Here is a 17,447-nt window from a genome sequence, read left to right as displayed (position 1 = left end):
CTTTGAGGATGCCACCCAAGTCTGCTGCCCTAACCTCAGCCTCTCACCCACTTTCCGGTCTCACCTCTCCATCTGACTTCAAACTTCTCCCCCCGGGTGATCCAACAGCATCTTAAAGTTGACATCACCAAAAATGACCTCCTCATCTTCCCGCCTAAATACTGTCCTCTCCCTAACTTTTCCATCACTGCTGGCCACCCCACCTTTCTTTCTGTTCCATAGATTTGCAATCTTGGCCTCATCTTTGAGGCCTTTCTCTGTCTCATTTACCTCCCACATTCCATCTGTTTCTAAATTCTGCCAGGATGTCTTTTTAGAATATTTCATGAGAAGCAGCAAGGTCTGATAGAAAAAACACAGAAATGGGGGTCGGGGGATCTAAGTTCTTGTCTGATGGGTGACCTTGGGCAAATCACTTCACTTCTCTGTGCCTCAGTTTTCCCAGATGCCAAACTGGGATTAATTACCAATTCTCTCTTCCCTTTAGATGGTGAGCCCCATATGGAGTAGGGCTGTGCCTGACTGTATTGTATCTAACCCAGCACGTAGAACTTATCTGTTGTGTAATCTTGGGCAAGTCACTTAACTACTCAGTGCTTCAGTTACCTCATATGTAAAATGAGGATTAAGACTGTGAGCTCCAGGGTGGGTATCTTGTTGGTCACAGAGGGTTCAGAGCATCATTTTGTCAAAAGAAACCTTCCCCCCCCCTCAACCCACCTGTCAAGCCCTCCAGCCATCCCAGCTCCAGCACAGGTTACCATTTATCCCTATGGACCTATTCTCATCACCATGAACTTGGAGATGCTTCATTTCACAAAAGAGTAAAGACAGAAACACCCAGCTAAGCCCCAGATTTGGCAATTCTGAGTTTGAAAATGCCAGCCACGGCTGGCATACCATCAGACTGGGGACAGTTCACATCTTGTGATCTTTTCTGAGACACGGGGATTGCCAAAGCCTCCCTCATCGTATCGGGCTTTGTACAATTGTCCCATTCAAACCTCCCCAGTCATCCCCTTCCTTGGTCACTGGCATGAGATTTCAACACAGCTAGGAGGGGAACCAGCGCAGGAATAAAAGGGCAGGAGAGATTGGAGAGGCAGTCTTTCCCAGGTGGACTCAGAGACTCAAGGCCAACATGAGGTCTGCAGGACTTTGGGCAGGTGAGTTGGATGCAAGGGGAAGGAGGAAGCAGGGGTAGGAGTCAGGTGGAAGCACTGGGGGGAGAGAGGCCGAGAGACAGAGAACATTGGGGGCCTCCGGCAGATGGTTAACGGGAGGGCACAAAGGCAGATATATCAGTAACTTTTGACACTGGGGCAATCCCAGGGTATTCTTGCTCACCAGGGTCATCTCAACTCACCCCCCCATCTCCAGCCCTGCAATCTCCATGCAGGGCTGCCCATCCAGCATCCTGGGGGTGTTAGGGATCAGCCTATCCTACAGGGAAGAGGTCATCAGTTCAGTCAACTAAGTTCAGTGTTCCCCAAGCTCTGGTCCCAGCTTTGCTGGACAGAATAGAGAGATTACAAGTTCAGCCACTGGAATTGGTACTTTGGGGTTGAATTTCCAGGAGGCAGTAGGATCTTGTAAACAAGCATTGGAGAATCTAGATGTGGAGGCTTCCCGCCAAAGACTCCCGATGTCAGGTTTAGCCTCAAGAAGTTGGAATGGGAGGTTCCCTGGGACCACCTTCCGCAGCTGTTCCTCTCACCCCAACCCTGCCTCTCATGGGGGCCTCTCCTCCCAGTGGCTGCTAGTTTCCTGGAGACCCCCAGGCAGGCTGAGCGACAATCGATCAACTTCTAACACGTCCCTCTCCCTGTTCTCTTAGGTGTGGCCATCCTGCTGCTGGTTCAATGCAGTAAGTACTTATTTCCTTCCTCGCCTACTTTCATCTGTCCCAGAGTTTTCCTCCCTGAAAGATTTCCAAGCACTTTATAAATCATAAATGTAAATAGTAAAAGGGTATTGAATCCTTTCTTCTAATGAACTTTCTTATCTCTTTCAACTGATGTGTCACCTCTGGCTCCTGCCAGTTGTGGTGGAACCAGAGGTCATTACAACAATAACAATAATATTTTATTATTATGGTTACTATTATTAATATTTTCTGTGCCTCAGTTCTTTCCTCTGCAAAATGGGGATTCAATACCTGTTCTCTCTCCTATTTAGACTATTAGCCTCTTGGAGGACATGACTATCTTGTATCTACCTCAGCACTTACTACAGTGTTTGGCACATAGTTAGCACTTAACAAATTCCACAGTTTTTATTATTATGATGGCCTGAGGTTCCCCCACCCCTGACAGGAGTTTCATCTGCAGGAGCTGATGAAGTTTATCAACTCTTAGGAGAGATTTCCCCCTTTTTTAGAAACTGTGCCTCAAGCCTGCCATCTCAAAGTTTTACCTGAACGACCTTCTTTCTTCCATTCCTCATTCCACCCCTCACTTCACACCCACTCTCCACTCACATGCCCAGAATAATTATCTCCTGGAGCCAAGGAAGTGGAGAAGCAGCAGCAGCCAGAGTAGATGAGACCAGAGACAGCTTCTGGTATTGCTTCTCCCTTGTCTAGAACAGTATAGTTCTCTTCTCACCGGCTCCAGGCTCTGTTCCCTGACACTCCTACACCCCCTTCCAGGAAGCTGAGCCAGGTGCCGCTGCTGCCATAATGATTTTACCCCTAAATTAATGATAATAATAATAGAAATAGAGGTCTTTGTTAAGCGCTAACCTCAAACCAAGCATTGTGCTAGATACAATATGATTTGATCAACTTGATTTTGACTTTGTGTTTGTCTTAGTATTTTGTTTCTTCTCTCCTTCTGTGTCCATCATTAGCCTCACCTCTCCCTTCTTGTTTTTAGATTGTAAATAGCCCAGTGGACAGGGATCGGGTCTAATTCTCACCCGTTTCCTGTCCTAGAACTTAGTCCAGGGTTCTGCACACAATTAGCGCTTAATACATACTATTGTTCCTACTTTCTCTCCTGAGGCTCACAGTCTAAGGAGGAAGGAGAACATGGATTGACTCCCAGTTTTACAGATGAGGAAACTGAAGCTCAGAGAAGATAAATGATTGCTCAAGGTTTCTTAACACACAAGATCCCCCAATTTCCCAGCCTGGGTCCTTCCATTAAACCACCAGGTCCTGAACTGTGGAAACGAGGAGGACCAGTGAAAGGAGATTGATAGTCATTGTTAAATATAGCAAAGGGTAACTTTGTGTTAAGTCAGCAGTCATGTTTTTTACCTGTCTAAACTATATAATAATAATAATTGTGGTATTTGTTAAGCACTTACTATGTGCCAAGCACTGTTCTAAGCACTGGGCTGGATATAGAGTAATCAGGTTGTCCCCTATGGGGCTCACACTTTTAATCCTCATTTTACAGATGAGGTAACTGAGGCACAGAGAAGTTTAGTGACTTGCCCGAGGCAGACAAGTGGCAGAGCTGGGATTAGAACCCACATCCTCTGACTCCCAAGCCTATCTCTCTCTCCTCCTCAACACCCACCTCCTCCAGAAACTCCTCCTCCAGAAAACTTCCCCTGACTTCCCCAAATGGCTCTGATTTCTGTCTTTTCTGTCTTCCTGATTCCTTAGCAATCAGCCATGTATGTCTCTTTCCACTAAGCCACGCTGCTTCTCTGATATTAATATTCATTTCATATATCAATAGTATTTGTAAACTCCAGCCTCACCTAAAAATCACAACCTTTGATTCCTAGCACCTTTCAACGCTCAGATAAAAGTCCCCTCCCTGCCACTCTGCTTCCTTCTCCTGCCCTCTTCTCTGTACGTCCTCTTCCCCGGGGTCCCACGGACTGCTTCAGGAGGTCACCGGCTAGACGTGGGTCAGCCAGTTCTCACCTGTGATTTTCTTCCCCGACCTCCCATTCCTCTGCCAATGACAGGTGCTGCTACCAAACTGGTTTGCTACTTCACCAACTGGGCCCAGTACCGATCGGGCGCGGGGCGCTTCATCCCTGAAAATGTCGACCCGAACCTGTGCACCCATCTCATCTACGCCTTCGCCAACATGAACAACAACCAGCTGACCACCTACGAATGGAACGATGAGACGCTTTACAAGTCCTTCAATGGACTGAAGAGTCAGTAAGTGGCCAACCACAGGGGACTCCAAGGAGGGGCATGACCCTGAGGGCACGGTAGTTGGGAATGCTCCATGACAGCCAGCCAGCCAGCCAGGGAACAGTGTCCGTAGACTCATCATTGTATTTAGATCCATCTCCCTTCCACCCTCTCCTCCTTACATCTTAATGCATTATTGAGGATTATAGAGGCAAGAGAGGACAACTCTACCGTATCTACGGTAGTCTCCCAACTACTTACTGCCAGCGCTCTGCCCACAGTGTGGGCTCAATAAAATTCACTGAATGAATGATTGATTCATTGATCCTGCCCCCGTGAGCATGTCTTCTAGACAAGGCAGATGCAGATACTCAGCTATCTGAACTGATCAGATTGAGCAAAGATGGCTTCCCCAGAGGGAAGCAAGGGTCAGCATCAGGAAAGGTGAATGTCGGGGACATCTCTCTGGAGCAGAGTCCAAACTCAGATATCCTGGGGAAAGATAGGGAAAGTTGTGTATAGGAAGAAGGGAAAACCATTGCATTTGGCGAAACCTAAGGCCAGGAGCTAAAGCTGTAGGATTCATCGATTCCCCAAGAAGCTAGGAGCAAACAATCCAGGGGAAAATAAAATGATAATGATTATGGCATTTAAGCACTTACTAGGTACAAAGCACTGTACTAAGCACTGAAGTAGATACAAGTTAATCAGGTCAGATGTTGTGCCTGTCTCACATGGTACTTACAGTTTAATAATAATGTTGGTATTTGTTAAGCGCTTACTATGTGCCGAGCACTGTTCTAAGCGCTGGGGTAGACACAGGGGAATCAGGTTGTCCCACGTGGGGCTCACAGTCTTCATCCCCATTTTACAGATGAGGTAACTGAGGCACCGAGAAGTGAAGTGACTTGCCCACAGTCACACAGCTGGCAAGTGGCCGAGCCGGGACTCGAACCCATGACCTCTGACTCCAAAGCCCATGCTTTTTCCATTAGGGGAGAGGGAGAATGTGTATTTAGTCTCCATTTTGCTGAGACCAGGAGAAGCTATGTGACTTGTCCCCGGTCACCCAGCAGGCCAGTGGCAGAGCTGGGCTTAGAACTCAGGTCCTCTGAGTCCCAGTCCCGTGTTCTTTCCTCTAGACCAAGTTACTTCTCAGCTTCAGGATGGGAAGGGGCTTGGGCAGCCATTTCGTTCCCTGATAACGACTCCTAGACAGGTACCGGGTATGGTGGTCCTACTAGTACTTGCAAATAGATGCATTAGGTGAAGGATTTGGGCAGAAATTTGCATTTACATTTAGCTGTTCATAGGAGTTGCCTTTGGATAATGAGCTTTAGAGGTAGTTTCACGAGAGGAATTAATTGTCTCTGAACCATCACTCCTGTCATAGCCCTCATTTGGAATTCCCTTTCTTTCTCTCTCTCCCTATCTCTCTCTCTTTCCTCTCCAACACCCACCTCCTCCAGAAAACTTTTCCTGACTTCCCCAAATGGCTTTTATTTCTGTCTTTTCTGCCTTCCTGATTCCTTAGTAATCGGGCATATATGTCTGGCAATGTGTAGGTTTATTTGTTTCTGGGTGTTTATAAGCCTATGTCGTGTTTTAGTTTAATATCTGTCCCAGATCAATTTGGGGGTACCTTACATAAAGTACCTTGAGATCTAGGGAGCAAGGTACCAGAGGAAAATTGAGGGCAAATCCCTGGTTTCCGGTTGCTCTTCCGCCCCCACAGTGCCCGGACCGAAGCTGGGCTTTCAGCCTGCACTCAGGACATGGCATAGGCAGAGCAACGGGCTCTTCTTCTTCCTCTCCACTGCTCTCATTTTTCAGGTCTCCCAGCATATAAGACTCAAGGGCTCATGATTCTGCTTATTAACCCCATTCCCCCCAAGAAGGGACACAGTGTGGGACACCTTTTGGGGTCTAGGTGGGGGCCACATCCACTAACCCAGCCCCTCTTGTCTTTCCTCTTCATTTTCCTAGGAATCCTGAATTGAAGACCCTTCTGGCCATTGGAGGATGGAACTTCGGAACTCAGAAGTAAGGCCAGAGCTGGGCTGGGGCTGGGGCATGGTAGGGGTAGGAAGAAGAGGAGAGAAGCTGTCTAGGCATTGGCTAATGAGTGAAGCATTGGATGGGGGCACTTGGGACCAGCCCCCTGACTTGGAATCAGCCCCTCATCTTTGAGATTCAGTTTCCCCTCTGAAAGTGGTCTGGGATCTATGAACTAAGTAATGGAGAGAGACACAGGGGTGATATTTAGGTTAAAGGAACATGGCACACCCACCCATCTGTTTTCTCCCACGAGGCTCTTCTGAGACCCTCAATTTCTACCTGTCGTTCCCATGTTGACTAAGGCAGGTTCATTCTCTATTCGTTTTCCCACCCTGAATCCCTTGCTTTCTCTTTTGGCCTCCCCAAGCTTGGAACCATATATCCATCCCTGGTCCTTGTCCCAGAGGTGGAAAGTGGTGAAGTCAATGGCAACAGGAGCACTCTTACCTGGTGGAAGTTTTCCCCAAGCCCGAGCAGGGCCATCCTTAACTACCTCAGGGCAGGATGGGAGAGGGGCCACGGCAAGTGTTGTCCCCTCCCACCCCCCAAACTGTCTTCTTTCCCCTCAGGTTTACCACCATGGTGTCCACTGCCGCCAACCGTCAGACCTTCATCCAGTCGTCCATCTCTTTTCTGCGCAAACATGGGTTCGATGGTCTAGATCTAGACTGGGAGTATCCTGGGCCTGCAGACAAAGCACTCTTCACTGTCCTGGTGCAGGTATAGCTGGGTGGCCACAGACCCTTCCCCCTGCTCCTACAGCCTCCGGTCCAGCCCCTTCGCTCAGCCCTTTCCAGGACCCAACCCCCAGGGATGGGACACTTCCAGGCACAGATGCCAGAACTGAGTGTAGAAGGCGGGAGGCACAGGAGGGAATGAGTGGCTTCAGAGGGAGCCAGAATCTGGTCTTCAACCTGCCTCCCTGCTACTAAATTTACTTGTGTCGAGGCCACTGTCACCTCAGGCCCATGGTAATAATTCAGTGGAATGTTTAGTCCCGAGCTTCCCTTTGGGATGGGAGAGAATGGGCCTTAGAGGTACTGGGTGAGAAATTATGAATGGTGCTCTGGGGTTGTGCTTACCCCACGATACCTGCGGTGGGTCTGGGGATTGTTCCCTCCAGGAACTGATGACTGCCTTCCAACAAGAAGCCAAGTCGACTGGGAAAGAGAGGCTCCTTCTGTCTGCTGCAGTAGCTATAGGGAAAAGCAAAGTTGACAATGGCTATGAAGTCGATAAAATCTCTAAGTGAGTCTTCGGCCGGGGTAGGGGGTGGGTAGGGAGTAGAGGGGTGGGGGAATGAGGGGCAGGTGAAGGGGGGGTGAGGGGGACCACAGGCATCCTCTTAACCCCAGGCAGGGTTGGTCCAGAGAAGCAGGGGAAGGGCACAAATCCACATTCCACACATCCTTATTCAATAGTATTTATAGTATTTATTGAGCGCTTACTATGTGCAAAGCACTGTATTAAGCGCTTGGAATGTACAAATCGGTAACAGAGACAGTCTCTGCCCTTTGACGGGCTTTCAGTCTAATTGGGGGAGACGGACAGACAAGAAAAATAGCAATAAATAGAATTCTTATCTCCCAGTGAATCCATCCATCTCTCTGCCTCCATGCAGGACTAGTAGGCGTTCAGTAAATACGATTGACTGACCGGATCTCTCCCAGTCAGCCATATGAGACTTAGAGAGAGATTCTCTACAAAGAGATTTCACAACTCTATAATCACCCTCTTGTCGTCCCTCCTCTCTCCAGCCATCTCCCACTCCTCCCCCTCCTTCTCCCCTTTCCTAGATTGCGAGATCCTTAAGGGCAGGGGTCCTGTCTACCGATTCTATTGTATTATATGATGATGATGGTGGTATTTCTTAAGTGCTTACTATGTGCCCTGGTCCTTAGTGTGGTGCTCTACACACACTAAGAGCTCAATAAATACTATCGATTGATAGACTCCCTCCTCAGAATCTACTCTCCTTCATTCACCTCCTACAGGTACCTGGATTTCATCTGTCTCATGTCCTATGACTTCCACGGCACCTGGGATAGTGCAACCGGCCACAACAGCCCCCTGTACAAGAGGAAAGAAGAGAGTGGATCTGCTGCCGAACTCAATGTTGTACGTGAGGGGAGCCCTGGCCCACCGAGCCAGTTAACAGGGGGATTGGAGTGGGTCGGGAGGGGAGGTGGGTGTGGACGAAGAGTGGGACCCAATAATTGTCAGGAACCTCTTCTCAAATGGGGAGAATAAGGAAGATTGGAATGGAGGTTGAACACTCATCTTCTACAGTTCGAGTAACAGAGACCTGTTCTGGGTCACCCAGCACGTCAGCGATTGGTCAGAGATTAGAACCTTGCCATGTCACTGCAGCCTCCTGCCCATCCATCCTGAAGGTCTTGGGCAGCACTTCCTGGCCTCTGACCTCTGTCCTGTCGTTTCTACAGGACTATGCAGTGAAGTACTGGATGCAGAAGGGAGCTCCGGCTAGCAAGCTGATCTTGGGTATGGCCACCTATGGCCGCAGCTTCTCACTTTCTTCCTCCAACACCGCCGTGGGGGCCCCTATCACTGGGGGTGGGACTCCTGGCACCTACAGTGGAGAGGCTGGCATGCTGAGCTACTACGAGGTAAGTTGGGGAAGAAGAGACTTGGAGCTTAGCCCGAGGACTGACCAGCATCTACTGTGACTTGGAGACCCCATTGGAGTCACCCCCACCACCCTCAGGGGAGGGCTGCTTCACGCAATAGTCCCCCATCCAGGCCAGGAATGACTGGCACATGCAGCCCATCCCCATCGTCCCAGAGGGTCCTGGGCTGACTCCAGCTGGAGTAGACTGCGCCCTCACATCAGCCCTGAATCTGCCCCAGCCTCCCCAGGGCACCGCACTAGGCAATCAGCCGTCAGTGCCTAAGGCAGACAGATCTGTGTACTGGGGGATCTGTGTGTGTGTGTGTGGTGTGGTGGGTAGAGAAAGGAATCGTCACCAACCCTGTAATAGCTCACAATCTATTGGGGGTGAGGAAGGCAGACTAGACAACAAGAAACAGGGCCAGTGCCAGAAAATATCTGCACAAGTGAGTAGCGTCCTGCTCAAGAGCTGAGGAGAGTGCTTGGAGTGAGGACAGCAGGGCAGGGGCAGCCTGGGAAGGCTCCCTGGGGGTGCTGGGCTTAATCTGGGCCAGCTAGGTTAGGCCTACCTTGACCGCCCATCCTGGCTCTGGGTGACCGAAGGGAGGTATTCTAGCTGTCCAGCGGAGAAATGAGCGCTCCCCACGATTCCCCTGGCCTCGGAAGGCAGGGGTGGCTGCACGGCCGCAATCCTGGCTCTCCTCTTTCAGATCTGCTCCATGAAAGGTGCCACCATCCACATGATTGAGGACCAGAAGGTTCCTTACGCGGTCCTGAACAACCAGTGGGTGGGCTTTGACAACATCGAGAGCCTCACGACCAAGGTGGGTGAACAGGCGGATCTCTGCTCTCAAGGTGGCTGTGGAGTGGATGGGAGGTTGGGCTTTACAACTCTTGGTTGTCCCAAGATGGTGGGAGCCTCTCTGCTTCTGCTTCTGGTCCCTTGTTCCTGACTCTTCCTGGGGATGGGGGCTCGGGAGGAGGGGCGCTTAGGAACTATCGTTAGGGACCTGAGTGGCTTGGCCGGTGACTGGCCCAGGGCAACCCAGAAGGGAAGAGAAAAGAAGCAGTGTGGCCTGGTGGATAGAGTCAGGAGGATCTGGGGTCTAATCTCAGCCACACCACTTTTCTTCTGTGTGACTTTGGGAAGGTCACTTCACTACTCGCTGCCTCCTTTACCTCATCTGTAAAATGGGGATTAAGACTGTGAGCCCCATGTGAGACAGGGACCATGTCCAACCTGATTAGCTTGTATTTACCCCAGCATTTAGAGCACTGCCTGGTGCACAATAAGTGCTTAACGAATACCAAAAAGAAAAAGAAAAGTTCTTGGGCCAAGACCCAGTTCTCTGGATTCCTGGCATGGGGCCAGATCTGCCAGGCAGCAGAGGCCATCTGAGTGCCTTATTTCCTCCCTGAAGACCAGTAGGCTGATCAGCCCGACTCTCTCCCTCTCACCAAAAGGGGAAACCGAGGACCAGAGTGGATTAAGCCCTGCTCCAGCCCGTCCCTTTCTATCTTGCAGGTCCAATACTTGAAGCAGAAAGGCCTGGCAGGTGCCATGGTGTGGACTCTTGACTTGGATGACTTTGGAGGCACCTTCTGCAACCAGGGCAAATATCCGCTCATCCGGGCACTGAGGAAGGAACTGGGTAAGTAAGGGCCTGAAAGTGGATGACAGAGGTGGCCAACCTGGGGAAGGTCCACATCCCTGCTTTGAGCACCCACTGGGGAACTTTGTTCACCCAAGAAATTGATTTGTCTAGCTCCAACTCTATTCAGAGCCAGGGCTTGGGGGGTGGCACAGACCCCCACTGTTGCAGCCATGTCCTTTTCCCTCCTGACTTCCACAGTGTCTGTCCCCTGGGCACTGAGGCAGAGCAGTTGGGCAGCTCCCCCAGGCACAGTGTGGCAGGAGGGAACACCAATCCACCAAAGGAGAACTAGTGAGCCAAACCAGTCAGTTATCAGTGGGGGGTAGGGGGGGTGGGGGGAGTCACCAGGGAAATTGAGTGGACCTGGGGAGAGGGATCAAAAGGAGACTAGGCATTCTGAGACCATAATGGCCATTACCCCCAGACAGCTCATCCACATAGAGTTCCTGTGAAGGTCAGTTATGAATTGGGATGTCCGGAGGGACCTGAGTAGGATTGGCTTTACCTAGCTGCTGCTCTGGATGGGAGAGGCAACAAGGTCCTTGGAGATGGCGTTGGATATCTGGGACTCTGGGCCACCACCTATAAGGACTTGTGTGGGCAGTCCTGAAATAACCTCGCTGCTGGACAGAAGGAGTTGGGATCAAGTAAACCACATGTACTTAAACCCAGGGCAGACAGTCAAGGCCCCATCTGGCTGGGGGGGGCAGCTTCAGGAGTGGTTGGGGGGATGAGGGGAGCAACCCCCAGCCTGCAGAGGTTGGAGAGAACCCCATTGATGGATGAACTCGGGCCTTAGGGTTGGGCAGGGCTAGAGCGTGTTTGGGCTTGGAGTGGTCACGGACGATTCACAGAGCAGAGGGTCTCGTCACCGGCCACCAAGAGTGTCCGAACCACTCCCACTATACTGCCACATCCCTGCAGATGCTGACTCACACATTCTCCCCATAGGTCTTCCGCTCAAGCCCTAAGTCCCCACCAGGCCCTGGGAGGAGCTTCTCTGAGGGCAAAGCGCACCCAACTACGCCAGCCCTCAGGACAAGACCAGCTTCTACATCACACCCAAGGGCACACATTCAAGCGGAAGTGTCCGCCAGACCTGATCTACTCTCCCTCCTCCTGTCATTGACCTTGAACCAGCCAATCCCTGCCCTGGGCTCTGAGCTCCCCCTCTCCCATGAGCAGAGTAGAGACTGGAAAGCCAGCTCAGCTAGCCAGGGGACTGTTTCCTCTCTTCATCTCCTGTTCTCAGCTGGAAGACTTTCTCTGGCCCACCTTCCCTCCTCACCAACCTGTCCCCACTCCTTGGCTTTTTGATCACAAAATAAATTTCATTTTCTCCTTGAGTGATGACATTTATTCACCCCAGCCCCTCAGGATTCCCACTAGAGATGCTTTAACCGGTCACATGGGTCATGGGGACCAGGATCCTAGGATCGTAGGGTTTTGATCAATAAGCTCAGCTTTCCAGCATTCCATCCTCACACCCTGCTCTGCCCTGTCTTCCTGCCGGTGAGACACAGGAGCCCAGCAGGTCACCCTGAGCAGAGGATAAGCTCTCTATCCGGCTGGAGGCACCGGCCAAGCAGAGCTCACTCCTGTCCCATTTGCAGTGGGGTGGGACACCAACTCATCTCTTTCGGGGGGCTATAGGGGTTTTCCCTCTTCCTTTCCACTGTCTGGAAAAACAGAAGTAAGGGACAGGAGGGGACCGAGCAGTGGGGTGCTCCCCTCAAACTCAACATATCTCAAACATAACTTCTCATTTTCATCCTCTTCTTCACCTAACTTTCCCATCATAGAGGACACAGTCACCACCATCATCCTTCCTGTATGAGGCCTGCCACCTTGGAGTTAACCTCCACTCCTCATTGATTTCTCCCCATCTTTTAACCCACACAGTCAGCCCTTGGCAAATCTGGTTTCCAAGATCCATCCCCATCTCTCTATCCAGATGACCACTACACTGGTCATATCCTGGCCTGATTACTGCATCGGTCTCCTCGCAGATATCCCTACCTCCAGCCTCTCCCTGCTACAGTCCATACTTCATTCAGCTGCATAGATCATTTGCCTGAAATGACATTCTTTAAAAACAACACTTTACTTCTCAAAAACTTCCAACTGGTGCTCAGACCTCTTGCTTCAAGCAGAAACTCCTTAGTACTGACTTCAAGGCATTCATACAGTGCTGTCCCACCTACTCATCTACTTTCTTCTCCCACTACTCCCCAGCTCACAGTCTTCATTCCTCTCTACATCACCTACCCTCTGTGCCCCATTTTCTTTTCTCTTGCTGCTAACGTTGGCTCACACTGTCCCTTCTGTCTGGAACTCCTTCTCTCTTTACATCTGATGAATCACTGCTCTCCCCATCTTCAAAGGTCTTCCGAAATCACAACTCCTCCAGGAAGTCCCCCCAGGTAATTTATAATCTTCCATTTTATATCCCCCAAAACTGCCACTTGAGCATTTCTGTTAAATGTTCACTACCTCAGTCAATCAATCAGTCATATTTATTGAGCACTTACTGTGTTCAAAGCACTATACTAAGCTTGGGAGGTCTCCCAAGCTTACAATACAACAGAGTTGGTAGACACTTTCCCTTCTCACAGTGAATGTACAGTCTAGAGGAGAAAGACAGACATTTAAAATGAATTGCAGGTAGGTACATAAGTGAGGTGGGATTGAAGGTGGGGTGAATAAACTACCATCAGTGTTCAAAGCACTATACTCAGCACTAGGAAGAAAGAACATGGAGGAGAATTAGACATCTAAGAATGAGTGGCATGGGGAGGTTGGTGACAGACACATAAGGAAAGACATAAACATGAATATGTAGGTGATGAGGAAGAAACTAAGACAAGAGTAGTCGCGCACTGTGACTGGAGGAGCAGGGTTTTGGGCTTCTCCTGGCTCAGTCCCACAGACACAAAAGGTCACGGGTCACAGCCAAAGCCATGGGCTCGCCCACATTCTAACAATTGAAGAGGCCTTGTGCTCCCCGGGTTTGAGTCCTTCCAGGACTGGAGCCAGGGCCCGTGGGAGTCTGATGGTATGGGGGCGTTGGGGGAATTATCTGCTGTTCTAATTTATTTCATTAATCATTCTACCAATTAAGCATCCCAAAGTGATAAAATCCTATGCTAATTGCTGGGGTAGAGTCAAGGTTATCAGGTTGGACACAATCTGATCTTCAAAATGAGGTCCAATGGGGAAACAGTCATCTGTTTCCTTTGGATTCCTCCCCTCCATACCTCCCCTGCAGCCTTCACTGAGGAGCTCAGGCTTTTTGAAGGACTACAGTTCAACACCTCTCCTCTCCACTCCCACCGGGAAGCCAGGATAGAGCTGGGATTATGCCCTTGGCCCCATATCTCTGTTCTTCAGAGACAAGCAATGCATTGAAGCAGCATGGTCTAGTGGAACGAGCATAGGCCTGGGGGAAAGAGGACCTCGCTTCTAATCCCAGTTCTGCTTACCTGCTGTGTGACCTTGGGAAAGTCCCTTAACTTCTCTGTGACTCAGTTCCCTTATCTGCAAAATGGGGATTTAATACTTGTGCTTCCTCCTACTTAGAATGTGGGACCTGTTGATTTCTTAGCTATCCCAGAGTTTTGTACAGTGCTTACCAAATAATAAACACTTAAATACAATTATCACTATTATTTATATTATTAATAATGATAAATGAGGTGCCTAAGAAAGACCAGAGAAGGGAAATGGCTTCCCTGAAGTCACACAGCAAGTGGTAGAGCACTCCCACCCCCAAAAATAAAGCAGAGAACATGGGAGGAATCAGGTCAGAAGGAGAGTCGAAGGCTGACTTTGCTTGCGCAAAGAAACTGTGGAAACTGGAAACAAACTTCCTGGTTCTTAATCCTGTGGTTGAGGCAGTCGTCACTGTCACTGTGGCCAGGGCTCAGGAGATTGATAATGCAGGATCTGTCCTGGGTGTGAAGACTTCTCTTGGCCCAACAGATCAGCTGTCATGCATGTAGCTGGAACCAGGGTCCTGCCCCGGAGGCAGAGGCCGATCCTGGACCAAAACGTTCTTCAAAAAACAAAAATGAAAAACATCAGTAGTTGTAGGACAAGGAGCAGTAATTTTATTAAGCACCTACTGGGTGCAGTGTGCTGCACTGAGCACTTAGGAAATAATGAAATGAGCAAGTGATGCATTCCCTGTCCATGGGGATTTTATGCTCTGATGGAGAGGCGAACATAAAAATGTTTACAAATTGGGTAAACTTGATTTTCAAAAATGAACATTCAGGACAAGATTGGTCCACTTTAGGCTCTTGAAGGTCACTGTACCTCAAAGTAGGTTGTAACCCACTTGGGTGTTCAGGAAGGCTTGCTGGTGAAAGTAGGGTTTCAGGCTATTTTCCCTACTCCCTCTCTCTCCTCCCTAGTGCTCTGCACACAGTAAGTGCTCAATAAATATCAGTGACTGATTGATGGGTTACAGAGCACAGCAAATATAGGCCTGCTAGGTGAATGTCATTTCAGACCCAGATAAGCATCCTGGATTGGAGTGAAAATTTGAGGTGAAGAATCTGAAGGAGCTAATGGAAAGAGATGAGAGGCTGTGATATGGGATTTAAGTCCTTCTATATTTAAAACACTGCGCTAAGTGCTGGGATAGGTATAATTCAATCAGAATTATGTCTCTCCTAAAGAGCAGGGACCAGATCTCTTGGTATTGTTAAAGTCTCCCAAGTGATTCTTTGTACAGTGTTCTGCACACAAAATATACAATTGTTTGATTGTCCAGGGTAGTCTGATATAGTCTTCCCCAACCTTATTATTTGCTTGTGAGGTACTTGGAGGTGGCGGCAGGGGAGGCGGGGAGAGGATCATGTCTAAATCTGAGAATTTATCCCAGTGCTTAGTACAATGCTTTGTATCCAGTATTGGCTTGATAAATATTATTGATTGAATAAATTTATGAATGAATGAATGAAAGGAAAAACTAGAAAACTGGTGGATAGGGAAGTTATTATTAAGAACAGTATCCGCCTAGAACCTACCTACTCTTCTAATGCCAACCTACTTGCTGAACCTCGACCTCGTCTCTCTCACTGCTGACCCCTTGGTAACACCTCCCTCCCCCCCCAGCCTGAAACTTCCACATCCTTCATATTTGACAGCCCACCACTTTCCTCATGGTCAAAGCCTTCCAAAATTTTTATCTCCTCTAAGAAGCCTTCCCTGATTAACTTCTCAATTTCCCAACCTATTTATCTTTCCCTTTGCATCACCTATGACCTTGGGTAAGTGCCCTCTAAGTAGTTTGATATTCATTCCACCCCAACCCCACAGAATTTAGGCACCTATCCTTATATTCTGCAATGTCCACTATCTGTAATTTACCAATCAGTGGAATTTATTGAGCACTTGCTATGTGCAGGGTACTATACAAAACACTTGGGAGAGTAAAATTCAACAGAATGAATTGAATGCTCCCAGCCCGCAGTGAGCTTACAATCTAGAGGGGGAGACAGACTTGAATATAAAGATGTAATTTATAACATAATTTGAAGATATGCACATTAGTGCTGTGGGATTGACTATCAAATACCCAAAGGTCACAGATCCAAATGCACAGACAACACAGAAGGGAGAGGGAGGTGGAGAAAAGAAGGCTTAAGTGAGGAAGGGTTTTTAAAGGATGAGGTAAGAGGCTGGGTATGGTTTAGGCGAAGGAAGGAAAAGGAATGAAGTAGTGAGTAATTCAGTAATTAGGCGAGAGATGACAGACTGGGATGATTGATGGACGTGGGATTGGAGAGGAAGTGGCAGATTAAGAAACTATTATAGGGGAAGAATGGGCAGGATTTAGTGAAAGACTGAATGTGGGAGTAAGAAGGAGTCAGAGAGGACACCAAGACTGTGAGCTTTGGGGATAGAGAGGATGGAGGTAAAAGCAGTGAAGGGAAGTCAGAAAGAGGAGAGATTTTGGAGGGAAAATGAGGAGTTGAGTTTTGGCCACAGTGAGTGTAAGTATCATCTGAGCATCCAGCCAGACTTACAAGATAATAGAGAAGGTAGTGATATTGTGAAAATGAGGAGGCAGAATTATACCCCAAAGGGTAAGTTCGTCATTACAGATGTTGGCAGTGGTTTTGGATTTCTGCCAAGATTTCTTGGCTGCATCAGTGCAGGGACAGAGAAGGTGAGCTGTGGGGGTGATTCATGGAGCTGCACGAGTGATCCAGAGAGCTGCGGAGGTGGTCCAGGGAGCCTCGGGGACAGTGCCAGGAGACCCCGGGAGAGTACAGGGAGCCATGAGAGTTATTCAGGGAGCTGCAGGGGTGATTCAGGGAGCTGTGGGGGGCGGTGCAGGGAACCCCGGGGGTCATCCTGGGCTGGGGATTGGCAGGAAGAGAGTGACAGAGAGTCGAGAGAGAGAGAGTCTATGAACCTAATATCTGTTAGTTCACAGTTGGGTAAATATTACTTTCCCTGGTAGCTGTCTTCTCTTCCATCTCTTTCACACATGAATAGCTTTCTGTCATGGTCAATCCATCACCAAATCCTTTCAGTTCCAACTTCACATCATCGCTAAAATCTGCCTTTTCCTCTCCATCCAAACTGCTAGCATGTTAATATAATCACTCATCCTATCCAGTCTAGATGACTGCATCAGCCTCCTTGCTGACCTCCCAACCTCCTGCCTCTCCCCACTTCAGTCATACTTCACTCTGCTGTCTGGATTATCTTTCTACAGAAATGTTCAGGACATGTCAACTCCCTCCTCAAAAATCTCCAGTGGTTGCCTATCCACCTCCGAATCAAACAAAAACTCCTCACCATTGGCTTTAAAGCTCTCCAACACCTTGCCCCCTCCTACCTCACCTTGTTTCTCTCCTTCTACAACCGAGACCACATACTTCACTCCTCTGGTGCTAATCTTCTCACTGTGTTTCCATCTCACCTTTCTCACTGCCGACCCTTGGCCCACATCCTGCCTCTGGCTGGAATGCCCTCCCTCCTC

General features: G+C 49.1%; 1 protein-coding gene across 1 annotated transcript; it reads left to right on the top strand.

Moving 5' to 3' along the window:
- Nucleotides 1-1,059: 1,059 nt before the first annotated feature.
- Nucleotides 1,060-11,793, top strand: LOC100079734 (chitotriosidase-1-like). Its single transcript, XM_029069265.1, has 11 exons — nucleotides 1,060-1,166; nucleotides 1,838-1,867; nucleotides 3,928-4,129; nucleotides 6,092-6,148; nucleotides 6,733-6,883; nucleotides 7,287-7,411; nucleotides 8,158-8,281; nucleotides 8,608-8,790; nucleotides 9,503-9,616; nucleotides 10,318-10,444; nucleotides 11,399-11,793. Exons 1-11 carry the CDS (start codon nucleotides 1,142-1,144, stop codon nucleotides 11,416-11,418), a joined length of 1,158 nt encoding a protein of 385 aa, XP_028925098.1. The 5' UTR covers nucleotides 1,060-1,141; the 3' UTR covers nucleotides 11,419-11,793.
- Nucleotides 11,794-17,447: the final 5,654 nt, after the last annotated feature.

This window comes from Ornithorhynchus anatinus, chromosome 7 (assembly GCF_004115215.2).
Source record: "Ornithorhynchus anatinus isolate Pmale09 chromosome 7, mOrnAna1.pri.v4, whole genome shotgun sequence".
NCBI lineage: Eukaryota > Metazoa > Chordata > Mammalia > Monotremata > Ornithorhynchidae > Ornithorhynchus > Ornithorhynchus anatinus.
Note: the sequence above shows the minus strand (reverse complement) of the source record. Positions and strands in the feature narration are given on the sequence as shown.